The 18363-nt window shown below is 31.6% G+C and overlaps 1 protein-coding gene across 24 annotated transcripts; it reads left to right on the top strand.

Moving 5' to 3' along the window:
* The first annotated feature begins 1891 nt into the window (after positions 1–1891).
* On the top strand, positions 1892–6325 carry LOC139876642 (uncharacterized). 24 transcript variants are annotated; one of them, XR_011768221.1, is made up of 13 exons: positions 1892–2058; positions 2258–2382; positions 2503–2564; positions 2672–2832; positions 3008–3175; positions 3418–3568; positions 4387–4473; positions 4621–4697; positions 4782–4875; positions 4974–5095; positions 5180–5301; positions 5371–5616; positions 5912–6325. XR_011768221.1 is itself a non-coding variant. In XM_071863981.1 (13 exons), the coding sequence occupies exons 10-13, from the start codon at positions 5202–5204 to the stop codon at positions 6163–6165; spliced, it is 441 nt and encodes a 146-aa protein (XP_071720082.1). In that variant the 5' UTR covers positions 1892–2058; positions 2258–2382; positions 2503–2564; positions 2672–2832; positions 3008–3568; positions 4387–4473; positions 4621–4697; positions 4782–4875; positions 4974–5095; positions 5180–5201; the 3' UTR covers positions 6166–6325. The 24 variants fall into 24 exon arrangements, 14 of the variants coding, with proteins under 14 accessions (XP_071720082.1, XP_071720089.1, XP_071720085.1 ...); XR_011768224.1 differs by having other exon boundaries at positions 3008–3568; positions 5371–5467; positions 5558–5616; XM_071863981.1 differs by having other exon boundaries at positions 3008–3568; positions 5371–5467; positions 5558–5616; positions 5981–6325.
* The last annotated feature ends 12038 nt before the right edge of the window (positions 6326–18363 follow it).

Genomic DNA, 18363 nt, shown 5'->3' with positions numbered 1-18363 from the left:
ATCGGGATCTTTGTTGGAGTATGTTTAGTGGTGGCAGTAATATTGTACCTATCTCGTGCCTTCAAAATTGGTAACAGATCATGTGCTTTAGGTTGAATGATTTATACATACTAATATTTGTTCTTGAATTATTGTATATGTTGGATATAGGGTTTGAAGATCCCAGATAAACCTTTGAAACATGAAATCACTTTCCGCACTAAGGTATTTCGACCATATACATTGTCTTAGGGTTACACGAAATACTTGTTGGGATAAGACAAAATGTGACGACTCCCATATAACCAATTAAAATGTAGAGTCTTGATTCATGAACAAAAAGATAATGTATATAATATTGTCCAATTTTTCATCTTTTAAATTTGACACAAATAGTCTCTATATACAGAGTATGAAAGGTTACACATGTTAGTCAAAAGTACCATAAATAATTACACCTTTTCAAAAAGATGTCCATAAATTGTTACACATTTTAGTTAAAAGGTGTCCATGAGTGATCACATTTTTTAAAAAAAAAGTTACATCATTCCTTTTCATGATGAGTAGCACCATTTTATAAAGAGCTGTATAACCTTCAAATTTATTGACTCTAGTAAGATTAAACACAAACGTGCTTTCACACTCCCTAATTTATAATAAAGTTTAACTCAAAATTCATTTGTCTCAAGTAATCACAATCGCACAAAATGACCGATAGCACTAAAATCACCAAGAGTATATTGGACACGAGTTGTGCATTGTTCATAACCTTCAATGTATAATAACTACTTGTACTAAATGCAGTTATGCTAAGTAGTGCGTTAGCTTATCTGTTCATTTTCAAACAAACCTTGTTTGTGCTCCTTTATCTTTCTAAGCCGCTCTCGCTAGCAGGAAATCTGGTTAAGCAAGGTCCATAGGGTGAGCTCGCTTGAAGCTGGGGCGCGTCTGGTGGTATCGTATATAAGATTACACGGCTGCTTTTAGGAGCGATCTATTCATCCAACTCGAAATCTCGTAAGTAAGAGAAGACTGACGCCCAAAAACCCCATATCCTCTTTGGTTGGACCAAGCAAATCAGTCTTCCTGAATTGGAAGAGCAAGAACAAGTCTCTCCATTTTTTTTGGGGGAGCAGAGCAGTCAAAGAATGAAACAGATCAAATGATTGTTCTAGAATGGCTATTTCTCACAATTGCTCCTTGTGATGCAGCGAAACCGTGGCAATTAGGATCTCAAGACGCAGCAACACCTATGATGCAAGGAATAATAGACTTACATCACGATATCTTTTTCTTCCTCGTTCTTATTTTGGCTTTTGTATTACGGATCTTGGTTCGCGCTTTATGGCATTTCCCTGTAGCAATAAGAAGAAATTCATCAAATGTTAATATGTTAATGTTGGTACTTGGTAAAATAAGGGAATTGTAGTCATAATCGCGGCTCATCTGTCTTGACTAGTGTGTCTATTCTCAAAAGGAGTTGATCCATACACCACCTAGTTTTTGTCATACATCACCAAAATAATCAAAAGTCATAGAATCCCATAGAACCTATTTACTTCCTTTCATCTTCTTATTTCTTTAATTATTAATTTATTATAATGAACACCCCATCTCTTTTATTCTTAATAAGAAAACTATTATGATTATATATAATTTTAAAAAATTCTACATGGCAAAATCCTAGCCTTTAGATGGACATAGTAACTTTCAATCCTAGCCATTTAAATTCCAAATGACATCATTTAAGGATTTAACCAACAGTTAATGTTGCTAATTACCATAATATCCTTAATTAAAAAAGTTAATTACGCTATAGAATAGAATTTCACAATGGTGCAGTTGCTTTCATATTCTTCCATTATTAATTTCACAACCGCTGTTATTTCTTTTCCTAACATCCTAAATCAATCAATCGATATACAACAATAATCATACACACTTCCCAAATCAATAAGCTTTCATCTTAATCTCAAAACATCAAAATCAAGCGTTTATTATAATTACGATTCGATTGGTTAACCTTGAAAAGAAGGCGATTATGCAGTCGATATGGGAATGACCATTCGTTGTTTACAGGTTTGTAAGACATTATCGTTTGTTATTTTGTTTGATGTTGCTTATCGATGAACGATTTTGTTAAAAAAAAAAAAAAAAAAATAGGGTTTCATTTATTATATTTTTGATTGCTGGTAGTTTTTTTGCCAGATTATGTAAACACCATATATTTTTACTGATTTTACAAATTAGGGTTTTAGTTGATAAATTGCAAACCTAGGTTCTTGATGTTGTAACGGGTTTGGTTGCCATCGAAAGACTAAGTCAAGTGATAGGAGAAAGACTATGCCGCTGCAACTTTAAAAATCATGCCTTTGCGTCCCCAAAGTTACTTCTTGAGAAGAGGTTTGTTATTAATAATTTAATTTGTCAGATTGTTTATCAATATTTGGATTTGGATACAATAGATTTATTTTTCAAATGTTTTTTATCACCATTTTCCCGTCTTTATCCTGTCATATAAAGATCCCGAGATATGGTTTGACGAACGCGACCACATAGGCCATGATGAGATCTGTCTTGAAATGGTACATATAGGGATAATCTTTTTACTTTAGATCAACCTGTAACTTCTTATCAATGACTCAGAAGATAAAGCTAAAAAGCATGATGATTTGTATATTTTCTATGCTAGAATCACTGTAGTACTTCCCGATGACGATTGTGCCTACATTGCACGTAGGGAATGCAAAAGAAAGGCAATTACTACAGAAGAGATTGATGATTTTACGCTTGACATGGATGCAATTTCAGAACGTTCACATGCATGTTCGTATTGTGGGACAGAACCAAAAGGTGTTGGATCTCAAGTAAATCTTTAGGAACACTCAATATCTAAAGGAAATACAAACAGTTATCATTAATTTGTCAATTTGTTATCATGTACAAAGTCGCGGTTTGTGTTCTGAATGAACGTTGCAATTTGAATGTTGTCTGTTTTTAAAATTATAATACATGATATTATTTGTAGATATGGATGGGGATCAAGCAGCTCCTCCTCGAATTTTTAACTGATATAATGGGAGAAGATGGATCCGGTGAGAATAATGACAGTGATGAAGCGCAATCATAGAAAGCTGAGTCTGTGAATCGGTATATGGAACGTAAAGAGGGTGAGATCAACCAGCCGTCTACTAGGGTATGCGAAATCCCTGATACATTTCAAAATGGGTGGGTTACTTGAACCTTTTATAATTGGTGCGTCAAATATGGTGACAGAGTTATAATATGTTAGTTTTATCAAAGTATATAAATAAAATGATTGAGAAGTTTTTATGCAAGAAAAGTACACTCTGAGTGATGTTTAACAAAGGCTAAAACAACTTTTTTAAGCGAAGAAATTTGTATTTGTATTAAGTTTATAAGGAAACACAAATACAGGTTAGTAGTTCTGTTTTTGGTGCATCACTAAATTTGCTATGTAAAGCAAACATGTAAAGCAAATCCTCCGCTGGAAATAAACAGAGCATCTCATCTACTGCACCACCACACCTGACCACACCAGCAAAAAGACAACCACCATTTGAGCCAGGTATACCATTCTGTTCGATATCTGTATTATTCAAAGTTGCTATGATTTGTTGATTTTGATTTTTAAATTTCATCTGTCCAATTTTTAATTTAGTTGCTAAAAATTTGTGCGCTATCTGAGTTACGATTTCTGGCTGCTGGCTGTTTTGCTGGTGTTGTCCAATTTTTAATGTAGTTGATGTAATGGTAACCGGAGGCATGCAATTTTTCCTGTAAAATAAATGTAGCAGCAAACCATGCTCTGTAACGAATATGTGAAGTAATCGTAGGAGACAGTTTGTAAGGAATATGAAGTACACACAGCACTACAGGACAATATCAGCTAAAAAAACAGCTGCAAAATGTCAGTCGGCTTTTGTTTTAGTAGCCACTAATATGACACGTTGGTTATTCAAGTTGCCCATAAAAAGAACTATACTTGAATGTTAATTTATTGTTGTAGTGTCTAAATCTGGCAGCTGAATGGGTTTGGTAATGGCTTTTTGGGGATAAAGAAAGACAGGGGTAATGGGTTTTAACACTACTTACGGGCAGAAACGTTTTAACACTACTTACTATTAGATAATTACAACTAATCTAACAACTTTTTTTTTTTGTGTTATGAGTATAATGAACTCAGTCAATACCAAACATGTGAAGTCTAACTGGTGTGGGGCATTATCTTTGAATGCTAGATTATATATCTGAACATAACGGAATCCCATGTAACATATACATTTACTAATAAAATTGACCCATCATTAATGCAGCTATGAAAAATGGTTATTTTAATTATCGTCGCTATCGTCTAATTCTATTTGATTGTGTTGATTTTTTTAGCTATGACAATCCAGACTGTGCAGCAAGAACCATACACTTCTTGATGAATATAATGTTTGGTTCAATGTTTACTAAGTTATGGAGTAGGTATCTCTCATATTATTAGTAGTACCATGTTGATGTGAATTATACTTATAAATATCATTTATTTCTCATAATATTTTTTTTCACTATAAGTTGGAAGTTTTATTTTTTTGCAGTACCATTTATTCTTTCATTTTCACCGTTTCATAGGAAGCTAACTGGAGCAAAGTAGGGAAATCAAAATATTCCCAATGGAGAAATTATGCTGATATAGATGAGTATTTCTGGTATGATTTTTTTTTCTTCGGAGTTGCTGTGTAACCGTGATATTTAATAGTATTACTAAGAATAAGAATTCCCTCTATATTTAGGTCAGTAGATTGTTTCCAGTTAGGTTGGCCAATGCGTGTTGATGCTGATTTTTTCCTTGAGCCTTTAAAATCTCGTGAGTCTGAGATAAACGGGGTAAGCTATACCAGTGGTGCATTGTTTTTTATATTGTTTTCATAATTCCTAATTCAAGAGTTCATTTATTTAAGATATCGTATGGTTTTGAGTTTCAGTATGGCAAAGCAGCTGTTAGAAACAGATGGGCTGCTAAAGTCAATTTTCTTAAGATTCTTCATATTGGCATGTTTTTAGAATCTTTGACATAATGTGAAGTTTCTTCATATTGTGCTTACAGGTAACTTTTGTTGTATTTGATACTTGTATGAATATCCATAAAGAATTGTATTCACCACCATTGGTAACATTTTTGTTTTTAAAGGCTATGATTATTGTTGCTTGGAATGGCGATGGGAACCCAGCCAGTCTTCAATCCTGATGTATTTAAGAAAGTACTTAGTATCTTCATAACTATAATTGCTTCAATATTGAAGCTCAGTCAAGGTGGATATATCACTCATATTTCATTATCTATGAACTTTGTAACAAGATTTAATTTTTTTTGTTTGACAGCTTGTCTTGACGTGGTATTTAATTTGAAGGCAAGGCATTGCATTCCCTTTTATGTCAAGCTAAGATACCTATTGAAGGTTGTATCAGCACATGGGTGGTAATCTTACCTATTGAAGGTTTTAACTATAATTTATATGTTAAAATTTTGAAAGTAATTTTGAGTCTTATAAAATTGTACAGTGGATAGGGCCTTCAGTCGTAACCATGTTTGCTCTAGACATCTAGGAAGAATGCTGATTATGTGTGGTGAGTTTTCTTTTGGCACGGGTTATAAAATTGTACAAACTTATATCTACTTGTAAACTTGGCGTAAATCTTTTGTTTTTATCTTCTCAACTATCATACTTATTTTTCTTTGTGTTTATCATTTTAATGTTTTTACTATTTATTGATTTATTTATTTATTACATCTTTTTCACAACTATTACTTATGTCATTACCATTTACAAGTTATTAACAGTATAATTATTTTTAAAGTTGCGTATGATAAAATACCCGCGAATGCGCGGTTATAAACTAGTATATTATTATTTGATTTCAGAATGGAGTGTAAGACCTACCAATTTGATAATAAACTTGTGGTTGCGTTCAAAAATGTGATGGCGCACAGGAGGGGTTCAACTCAATGATGGTGCCGACAATTTCATCAAAGGATGTCTCAACGAATCTGTGCGGCGATGGTGTCAACGGGAATTTTTGATCTACCTGATGGGTTTTCTTGAATACTTAAAGAATCAAATAGTTATTTCAAAAATTGAAGTTTTGCTTTTAATTTTACAGAATTTGTTCTGGTGATTTTGTTTGAGTACCTATTTTGAATTAGGGTTCATAATTTTTATTTATATTGGATGTATGAATTAGGATTCAAAATTGTCAAAATTTATTAGAAGAGAAAGACCCACCAATTTACGGACTTGTATAATTCGAGTTATATATTCAACGTTGTTGTATCTGCTATATTGATCAATTGATTCTACCCACTCTGAAAATTGTTTAATTTAACGAATCACTTGCAAAGGGAAAGACCCAGTTCCTGTCTAAAATGCACATATTATGTGCAAAGTAAAATTGAGAAAGTTACAGGGAGTTAGTGGTGAATAAAAGGAAGGGTATAAATGTCTGAATAATTATTTTGATGGTGTATGACAAAAAGAAAGTGGGGGTACAAATCACCTCCCATTCTCAAACAGCTTATTCCGTTTCCAAATCTGTTTATATTTGATATTAATATTAATTTAGTAAGGACAAAGAGATTATAAAATGTCCTTTCGAATCGTAAGGTAGTCAAATTATGATAGATAAATGTTAGCAGAAAATAAGAAAATAGACAAATGCACATAAACATGTTTGTGTTAAACTAACAATGTTTAGATGACCTTAATTTCGTTTGTATTCCGAATTTCCAAAAATATATCGATTACCTGGAGATAAGAAGATAAGATCATCAATTTGATTTTTTTAAAGAGAATAATCGTTGGATTTTATGCGTTAACTTCGCTTGATTTTTTGACATGTCGATTACAGCCTTTGATTCATGATTATTAATTTTGACAAATCCTAATTTGAGGTTAAATAGGGATACATACGTTTGTCAATAAAGATGAGTTGATTTTGTCTTTTTCAAGCATTTTTTACTTTTCCAAGCTATATAAGAGCATTTCCAACGCTCCTATTAAAAGATCGCCAATAACCACCGCCAAATTTGGCACCGTTGGCAATAAGTCGCCAAAGTCCTGCCAATTTGCACTCGTACTCAGTTTCGTGAATGTTTAGCATAATACATAACGATCATGTAAGCTTTTTTGTTGCTTTTTTTTGTTAATTTGCTTTGATTTTTCTGAGATAAAAAAATAGAGGATATATAGATACAGATGTATATGTGATATAGGAACTAGGAAGGAAGAAGAAGATGATGGTGAGTTGATTTTTAAAGTGGGGTCCATAGATATTATTTATTGTATTATATACTCCATATGATTTTGCTTTTGTTATTTTCTTTTTTAAAGGTACTCCGTAATATGAAGTAAAATATCACTCTACTCCTACTAGTATTATTTATATGATTTATAAATATTCCTATATAATATAAATATAAATATAAATATAAATATAAATATAAATATAAATATAAATATAAATATAAATAATAAGAATAAAAATAAGAGTATTAATATTAATAATTAATAATAACAATAATTTTAATATAATAAATAAAGGTGGGTCCATGTGATGGTATGATTGGGAGTGAATTGTGATGAGTTAGTGATGAGAAAGAAATGAGAAGAAAATAGTGATGTGGCGCTGATGTGACAGTGTGTTAATATGAAGATGTGTGTCATGAATGAGAATGCTCTAATAGAAATGAGTAAAACTTAAACCCGTTTCTATTTATACATTTAATTAACCTAATTTAACTAATAATATTAAATTAGTGAGCGTTATTTAGCTACTTATTTTTTAATAATTGTGGAAGGGATATGTAGATTTTTCGCTTGGCACAGTTAGTTATAATTAAGGTGCTAATTAATCACATGTCATCTTTATTAAACTCATATATATATATATATATATATATATATATATATATATATATATATATATATATATATATATATATATATATATATATATATATATATATATATATAGCCCGCGCGTTGTACGACAACTCAAAAACGATGTGAAAATTAGTTTTAATTTAGGAGTTGTAGCAGTAATATAATATAAGAAAATCATCTACCATTATATTTGTGATACTTTCAATTATTGTGATGGTTCAACATAACTAGAAGCTGACTCTTTCAAAACATCAATCTTCTTCACGTAATGCTCCGAGTTTTTCAACTGTAAGACTCTTTAAGTTTTCCTTCATATCAACTTTTTTACACATGGTAACGATTATAAGCCCTGGTTTATAATCATTTCATCCCTAATTGAAAAATTAAGATGACAACATAGTCCAACCCATAATGTCGACAACATGGTCCAACCCATGCCTAGAAAGTGACTTTAGGGCTTAACCTCATACGTCGCCAATATAGGAATAAAATCTACAAAATCGAAAATGTCTACAACTATCTTTATATATTATGCACTTGAAAACATTGCCTGAATGGTAGCTAAATGGAGCCAACTGAATGCCATCTACAAATCCATAGCTGTAAAGATTGATTAATGAAAATTAACATAGATATAGTAAGTGAGCATAAGTCATTTGCACATATTTGAAAAATTCAAATCACTTCCAACATCCTATATATTTATACCCATAAATTTCCATGTGTGATCATAGCAATACTTAGGCCCTGAAACATCAAATAAAAATAACAAATTAAAGTAGTTGTAGGTTTTATGCAATATTACAGATACACGGGCTCATAGATAAAGATATTAATAAGCTAAAATTTTACTATGACTACAACATTTGAAATGCAAATCGGGCCAAATATATAATACACCATCTGACATCAGTTTTGAATCTGACCAATTTGAGCTGCAGCAAATAACAGCGTCTTGTTCGTATTAGAATATTATAAGTCTCTTGTTATATGTCAAAAAATCAAATGACCAAATATGTTGTGAATTTGGAATTTCATTTTTTTTTACATCCAAATATGCAAGTTGGTCAAACGATTCGTGCTGAATTATGATAACGAAAACAACCAACCTTTATAAACATTAGTTCATATTTACACAAAATTAATATAAATTAGAAACACAACTGATCAAAGGTTCAACACATTTAAGGTCGTCTGATATGCCCGAATCGGAAGGTTTATTTATGCGGTGTCGTTAGGTCGCAAAATGTCAATTCAGAATATCAGCAGAAGAAGTTGATTGTTTAATTTATATATGTTTGGCCTAAATCTATTATTCCTTCCTATGGGTTAGCAAGGGCAAATATGACCTAGGTCGTTCTTTGAGCGATCGAATTTGAAACGGAGCTTATTCAGATAATTTAGTAATTAAGATTGGGTTTGTACACAATTTAGTATCTAAGACTAGGAGCCAGGTACACCTTGTGTAGAGAGGCAGGATCCTTTTGATCCCAATAAATTGGCGACTGTTCGTAAAATTCAATAACCAAGTCCAACCGGTTTATTCTAGACACCATTTTATCCGGAATATCAAATTATGTAAAGTCAAAAGTTGGGTTGAATAGTTTATATAATTGTAATTAGGATATTAAAGCAATATAATTAAAATAAGCTAGCTAGCATGCAACAGCTAAGGACAGAGAAGACGTGGTTCACCATGATTTAAGATAACGTAGTGTGGGGATGATTGCGAGACACTCATCGGATAGATATACCTCAGTGTGAACACTAGATTCCCTACTAAGCGATTTCCCGATTAGCATGTCACGAGGAACTAGGCTTTGAAGATTCTGATAGGATGGGCTATGCTCAACTCCCGACGCTTTATTCGGTTTAAGAATATAAGCAGCCCATCTTGGATGCAGTGCATACCTTGGGCGCACGAATAAAGTAGCATAGCCATATATATAATATCCAACCTTTCTTAACACCTTAGTGTATCAGCCAAGTGAGTGGTTGTGTTTCGAATCCCTTTCTGTCAATGGTTTGGTAAAATCTGAGGGTTTGTAGACAAATTAGAACCTCTGATGGTTCTCGGTCATCCTTAAAGATTTATAAGCTTAGCTTGTATTGTAGTGCGTTAAATTCCCATTTATGATTTAAAGTACAGCCCTTACTTAAATCTACCCAATAAATCCCTTAGTTATCCACAATGTACTAGACTTATAGTGGTTCCATAGCTTCTAACCTTGACCATGCTCAAGTGGTCCTATAGTACATCAACAATGTACTATATTGTTGCAAAAGTATTTCCTCGAGTCTTATACTCTTGACCAATGTTGATTTGGTCCTACAGTAATTCCCCATGTACTTTATAGTATTTCCAATAGGTTCATACCTTGACCAATGTATAAACACAGATAGCTAATTACCTTTATAATAGTCGACTTTATAAATGGTTTTAATCACGTTTATTGGTGGAAGGACGATAATAACGAGGTTTAATATCATAGACAGAACGCGAGTACGAGACGATAATCATCCCTAACTAACATTATTAAATCATGTCAAACAATCAAGCAATTAATCACACATCATGGCAACAAGCATTTCTAATATTAATAAATCACAAACATCGAACAAGAATATTATAAAAAAATTAATAAAGAAAGGATAGATGTTACCAAATAATGTCGGCAGAATAACACTTGTATTTCTTCATAATATCCATAGCGTTACAATGCTTGATGGCTTCTACTAATAACTACATACTATTCTCATATTGATCACTAGAGAGCGACAATAGAGAGATAATTATTTTCCTAATCTCTGTACTTTTCTCTCTCTAGAATCTAGAGAGAGAAAGTAGAGAGAGAACTAATCTCCTATAGATCACTAGAGAGCGACTATAGAGAGATATTTAGAGAGAGAAGTGAAGAATGGTGTGTGTTGAAATGAGAAATGAAGCCCTCCTTTTATAAGCAAAGCTGATGGCAAAATTGTAATTAAATGGCTGAAAAACACAGGTCGTTTGGCAAGCCGTTTGGCAGGCCGTTTGCCATGGCCGTTTTCCCAGGCAAGCCATTTTTTATGCCCATTTGCTGGCAGGCCATTTTTCATTATGGCAAGCCTTTTGGCAAGCCGTTTGGCAAGCCGTTTTTTGGATCGTAACTTGTCTTTCACCGTTTTCGCTCTAGAATCTTCATTTTATCTCCGTTTTTGACGATTCTTGTACCCACGCGTTCGTAATTGAATATCCTATAACATGAGATTAAGTAAATAAAATTTTCCAAAAATTATAAAATACGTTATTTAAACGCGAGTTAATCGTCTTAGCCGGTTTTGCTCGTTTTTCATCCGTTTTTAGTGATTCTTGAAACATCACCTTTCTAATTACTAAATATACCAAATTAACCAACAAATTGATTATTTTTGCGATAAATTTTAGAACTTTATGGTTTTAGGGATCAATATCGGGGGTAAAAACGTGATTTTTTTGCCGATATCAAATATCCCACACTTAGACTTTGCTTGCCCTCAAGCAAACCTCTATTTTATTTTGAGTTCAAGGATGCTTTTGAGGTTTCTGTTCTATTATTCAAGTGGCTTGTTATTTATTATAAGATCAAAATCAGATAAACCGCCTTCTAAAAGGGTAGAAACTATCTCTGCAAGCATGAGGGGAGGTTACGTGACTTTAGCTTCCGTACACGGGTCACTCAAATCACTCAAGTATTTGGGATTCCCTATCAATCTATGAAATAAATTCGCTCATAGCCAGTCATGTTATAAGTATTGTCATAAGCTTGACCAAGAATCAAATCTCCACCGGTTAGATAAGGACGACACTGATCTTCTCCCTAATCATTCTTTCAAGAGGAAGAGCGGGTTTAAAGGCTGTTTTGCAGAGAAAAGTGAAGGTTTTGATTTGGCGAAAAGGGTGATATTTCGAATCTTTGAAATTTAGAGAGATTGGATAGATTTCGGTTTCATGAGGATATACTTTTTCTGGGAAAGATGATACTCTATTTTTGTTGAAGAGTTCTTTTAGAGGTTGCTGATTTTCAGCGAAGACTTTGCTTCTTTTCTGCAATCCTCCTGGGTCACAATCTTTATTTTCTTGGGGGATCCATGCTTTTATTTGAAGACTTTTCTCTTCTTTATTTTTGAGACTTTGCTCATCATTTTTTTTTCTCTTTACATATCCCATCTTCATAACTTTTTCTATTTCTTCATGTGCCCAGAGAGAAAGGTATTTCACCAGAAATAGGTCTTTTTGACCTATCAAAAACAATATGGAATTTCAGAATTTTTCGACAAGTGTTTGAAGTAAACTTGGTCGATCCATCTCTTTGAATTTCTAGTTTTTGAAATGATAAAGAAAAGAGGATGGAAAGGGTAACGTATTTGATAGTGAATTTAGGGGTATTTTCTGATTCATCAACTCTTTGAGATGAGTTGGTCGGTTTAAATGTGTGGAGTGGAAACGAAAATGGATGGTTTTTATCTTCTCTATTCAGAATGATTTCGAAAGGAGTATCATACCTACACCACGTATGGCACTTACTAATTATTGGCCTCAAAACGTATGTCAAGGTCAAGTTCTAACTCTAAGTGCTAACATCGGCACTCTCAACGGAAAAGATAGTGAAGCATTAAAAATGAATGCTTATTGAGCCATTTTTGGGGTGCCTCACAACAATTATATTGGGTCGATAATGCCTAGTCAGGCAATGCTTTTTTAGAGAATCGGTTCATCCTTAAGAAGATTTATGTCCTCATTTGTCTTAATTTTAGAACAAACACGCTTGATTTTCGAAAGTACTTTTTCAGAAAGTATCATTTTGTCAAAATTTTAAAAAATTTACGTTGAGGACAAAGAATCTAAATAGTAAGTATACTTTAAAAGCTTAGTAAAATTTTAAGTTAAGAACATTTTCCGAGCATCTCGTATCTATTTACGGTGTACTACACCGCTATCCCACACTTAGAGAAACATTGTCCCTAATGTTCATTCTTAGATTTTAGGGAGCTAAAATCCCACACTTAGAGTTTGAACATGTCAAAAAATGTATCTAAGCTCAATATTGGGTTGGAATCCCACACTTAGTGATAAGCTTAGGATACGGTATAGTTTAAGGATATAATGAAGCAAAATATGAATGTTTATATCAAAAAAAAATATGTTTATTATATGTAATATTATTATAATTATAATTTTATATGCATAATATTTATTTGTTGTAAAAATAATAATAATGATAATACTAGTAATAAAATAATGATAATAATTTTTAATAATAATAATACTTATGTTCATAATAATAATAATAATAATAATAATAATAATAATAATAATAATAATAATAATAATAATAATGACAACATAATAATGTAATCAATATATACCATTTGGTTTCCTGGATTCGATTTCTACCATGCTAGCAACACAACCAACATTTGGCCCAACATTAATCAAGCCCAATCATGAAACAGAAGCTCAATCTACTCCCCTTTTAAATTCTGTGTTCGATGGTCTGTATATATCATTCGATTTTTTTTAGGTTAACACTGTTCGGTTCTCAATCAAACGATCCCCAATTTTTTTCCAAGATGAACATCTATGAAATCAAGTTACAAGATCAACGAACTCGTTGCCTAGATTAACGCTTAAGGAGTTTTGTGAAAGGATTCAGGGTTAAGAACATCAAAAAACCCAAATTTTGGCTAAGAATAATGGCAATGGTGATGATGAACATGGAAATCAGAAATCGAAAGCTATTACGGTTCAGGTATAGATTCCTTCTTAAAAAGTGTTTAGAATCTTTTATAGAACACTCGTATTTATTGATTTGTTCCAGGAACACCTTATAGTTCTTGAATCGAAAGGTTGACCGAAGATCTTTATTTGTTGACTATAAATTCTGGTATTGAGAAGTGTAATTCAGTTAAGGTTAATACCTTACTAGACACAAACAGCATCCAGGAAGCAAAATAAATCATTAATTTGATTTAAATTGTTTGTTCTAGGGATCTTCGAAATTTGATGAGTTAGTAAGTGTTATATAAAAAAAAATATAGATCCTGATGATGATGATGATGATATAGGAGGATAGATATTTTCTGACTGGTTTGTTTATGAAAGATTTGAGTATTTTGTTTTTCCTTTACTAACTTGTAAACAGATCCCAGTTATGGGTTGATTCATAACTTAACTTTAGAAATCGAAAGTGTTCTAGTTTGATGGTTTGCAGGTGTAGCAGCAGTGGTTGTAACTGAAAATAGAAACGTATTACAGTCAAGGTTTGGTGGTGATTTATAAAGTGTGGTGTTTGTAATGTCAGAAATAGAACCATCGAACAATCAAATGGGTTTTGCAGGTGTTTGATGATTAAGGTTTAAGGTGTTCTTTGCAACAAAACTGGATACAAGATCATTGGGTGGTTTATGTCCCATAATACCAGATTGTAACAGGCTTTGTGATGTTGTTGGCGACTGCAAATAGAAAGAACCAGACAAAATGAAGTCACAGCAGTAGGATCACGATGTGCAGGTACAATGGTGTTGGTTTGATGACAGTTTTGAGTAGGAACAACAAGAACTGGTGGCACAATGGTGGTGAATCAAGTGAGTTTCTATAGACAAAAGTGGTTATTTGGATTATATTTATGATTTGATAATTTGATAACGCGTACCGTAGTTAATCAGTGATATTAAATATGTGTTGCAGGTTCAATGGTGAGGTTGGTTTGATGGTGTTCGTTTTATCTTCGATTCAAGACAGAAAAGGTTGTAGTAGCAGCTGCAGTATTTGATGATGGATTGTAGTGGGTTATGGACAAGAAAACAGCAACCAACGCAGCAACATTTGGTAATGGTTGTGGTGTTGCAAAACAGTAGGAGTTGGCTGCACCAACAAAATGGCAGCGGTGAAAGTGTACGTTGATGTATTTTGAGCAGGAAAGGGAGAGAAAAGAAAAAGAGATATAGAGGAATATATAATTCGAATGAGTTCCTTGATAACAATGATAAACTGTTTGTTATATGGTAAAGAAAACTTGACAAGAAGAATCTCCCATAAGAAGAAAAAAAATAAATAAATAAATAAAAGATGGATGTCGACTTCTTACTGAATTTTGCTGGATTATGTATCGAGATCAATGATCACTAGACAGCAAACAAATCATGAGCAGGATGTGAAGAAACTTTTGTAAAAGCAGATAGTGATTGATAACAAAATATGGATTATTTGTATTTTTATATGTATAAAACTGAATTTATGTATATATATATATATATATTCTGTATCTATATCCTTTTATATCGATTATATACATATTTTTGTATTTGCATTTTTAATTATATAAAGAAATATGATAATATTAATTACATAAACATTAATATTTAATATTACTTTTTATTAATAATAATGTAACTAATAATAATAATAACAAAATTAATAATGATTATAATAATAATAATATTAATAACAATACTTGTATAAATTAAATTTCATATTTTTATATATATAAAACAAAATAATAATAATAATGCAAATATTAATATTATCATTTATAATGAAGTAATGTTAATAATATAACTTTTATAATTTAACTTGTACTTAATTTAATTATTAATATTATATATTAACGTATATTTAATATTTATATATATTTTATATATTACAATATACATACAAATTAATTATGTATAGGATATATATATATATATATATATATATATATATATATACTACTTTACATATTCAACTCAAATGATTAAATTTGTATTTTATTTTACATATTTAATTTAAATTATGTTTTATTACTTCTAATTATTATACATCCTTATATATATATATATATATATATATATATATATATATATATATATATATATATATATATATAGTAACTTCATTATTATATACTACTTTATATATATATAAATTAAATATGAAGTTACATTTATTTTTATAGTAACTTCATTATTATATACTACTTTACATATTCAACTCAAATAATTAAATTTGTATTTTATTTTACATATTTAATTTAAATTATGTTTTATTACTTCTAATTATTATACATCCTTATATATATATATATATATATATATATATATATATATATATATATATATATATATATATATACATATTAGTTTACAAAAATTGTTTGTGAATCGTCGGTAATAGTCAAAGGGTAAACGATTATATGAACACAGTTCAAAGTTTTTGAGATTTCAACAATACAGACATTGTTTATCATGTCGGAAACATTACATTTAAAGATAAAGTTTAAATTTAGTCGGAAATTTTCGGGTGGTCACAGTACCTACCCGTTAAAGAAATTTCGTCCCGAAATTTGAGTGAGGTCGTCATGGCTAACAATAAGAATGTTTTCGTGACGAATATGAGATGATAAATAGAGTTTTATCATTATTGAGTAATATAGATAAAACGATTTGATTATGTAAAGCGTACGAGTGAAGCTGTTACAAAGATTGAAATAGAGTTTTAACTTTTTGACGTAGTCACGGTGGATTTTCGGAATTTCAGGGATTTAAAGAAAATCTTCGAAATCTAAGAGATTTGATTCTTCGGCGAATAAAAAGTTTAAGATCTCTATAATTTAATATGGTGATCTGCCTCGATTTTTCTATCAGATAATTCACTATAAATTAACTTCTTCCATTCCGTTACTTTTACCATTCCTATACCCAATTCCCAAATTCAAAAGTTTATGAAAATGCTAAATCCAGTTCTGATCCTTGTCCTTATTCTTAGTATCACAACCATCATTCTCCTTTTCCAACTTCCACCAGAGGAATCTGCTTATTTCAACTTTGCTCTTGGGGTTATAGTGCTTTTAATCCTCCCGTGTCTTTATGTTGCTATAAACATTGATATACACAGTTTGTAATTTATGTGTTGTTATCGGGCTTTACATCTTCCTTTATACTTCGAAATCCTTGTTTCTGTTTTCTATAATCATTGTCATCCCCAGTTAATACTCCCCCCTATTTACTGCGATTTATACTCCAATTTCTATTTCGGAGCTTTGTCCCTTCGTTTTTTCTTCTTGCGATTGGGCATCTCTTGTAATGGTCCAGAATTCGTAGATATAAGTTTCAGAATGAACATTGTTAATGTTCTAAGAAAGAAATGGTAATAGCATAATTTGACTTGTCAAATTACCAGAATTCAAGGAAAGATGGGACTATCAACAAAATATTTTCTTGATATGTTTATAGATTAGACAGAACGTAAGAGTCGTGTAACATGGCACATGATGACATTATGATCTGTAAATCATCACGTTCCATTTAGAAACTCAGCATAACTTACTGTAATATAACCACGTTGGCCTGACGTCATTATATTATACTAACTCATGCTTCAATTCCCAACACTTCTCCAGAAAATCATTCATAATTTAAACTCGAATTTTACAGAATATAGAAACTAAAACAGTTTCCTTTATGACGTATTATAGATCGCACGAAGAGATAAATAATTTCGGACAAGAATATTTATGAAAATATCCTCAGAAATATCGAAGATATTTATGATGATATTTTGGAATTTCTAAGTTCGAAGGTTGATGAAGAAAAATTTTCCGCAAGATTTTAATATGACTTCGGAGCAAGATATTCTCTAAAGATCTCATCAGATCTAGAATTACATGGATTCTTTGAATATAGGGTTTGGTCCTTGTATTTGTCCTTGGTCTCCTTCATGGCTTGCTCGATTCATTTTTCAGAATTCAGAGATCTGATTCGTAAGCTAGAGTGCTTTTCAGAATTTCCGAATGAAAGTTCATAATTCTATGAGATAAATGTTATATGTATACATATAACTGTTGATGTAGAAATGCTACGAGATTCAAAATACTGATTGCTGATTTCCTGTAATTGGTATGGCAATTCTTGTTACATGATGCGGATGAGTATATGATAAGTCTTCAATAGATAAATATAGTGATTTGTAGGAGATATTTAAGCCAAGGAGCAACGAGGTTGCTGGTACATCTACTGATAATATGGTGGGATATAAAAGGTTCCCCGATAACAACAAAAGAGCACACATATATATCGAGATTACAGTAAGCCTAGTCCGACTGAAAATTCGAAGTTGACTTGCTAGAGCTGTGACAAATTTGGCTAATTTGAAAAGAGTTGCAATGTTATTTTTGGTAATAACAATACCAAAGGAGCTAGCACAGACACGTTTTAAACGTTTACTCAGGTTCTGAGTGTTTTTCAGGTGTATAACTATATGCATAAATCTTTCCTTCCGTAGACGAAGTGCGGTTGGTTCATCCTCTCGATTGAGGTGTTTTTTCAAGAATCGTGAAAGGTTTGAACGCAGATTGTAATCGTCAAGATACAAATGAGGTTTACGACGAAATCAAGTGGCAAACTTGAAGTTTTGTTTAGTTTCATATGTTATAAT

The sequence above is a fragment of the Rutidosis leptorrhynchoides genome, chromosome 11, assembly GCF_046630445.1.
Source record: "Rutidosis leptorrhynchoides isolate AG116_Rl617_1_P2 chromosome 11, CSIRO_AGI_Rlap_v1, whole genome shotgun sequence".
Classification (NCBI taxonomy): Eukaryota; Viridiplantae; Streptophyta; class Magnoliopsida; order Asterales; family Asteraceae; genus Rutidosis; species Rutidosis leptorrhynchoides.
This window is presented reverse-complemented; position numbering and strand designations above follow the sequence as displayed.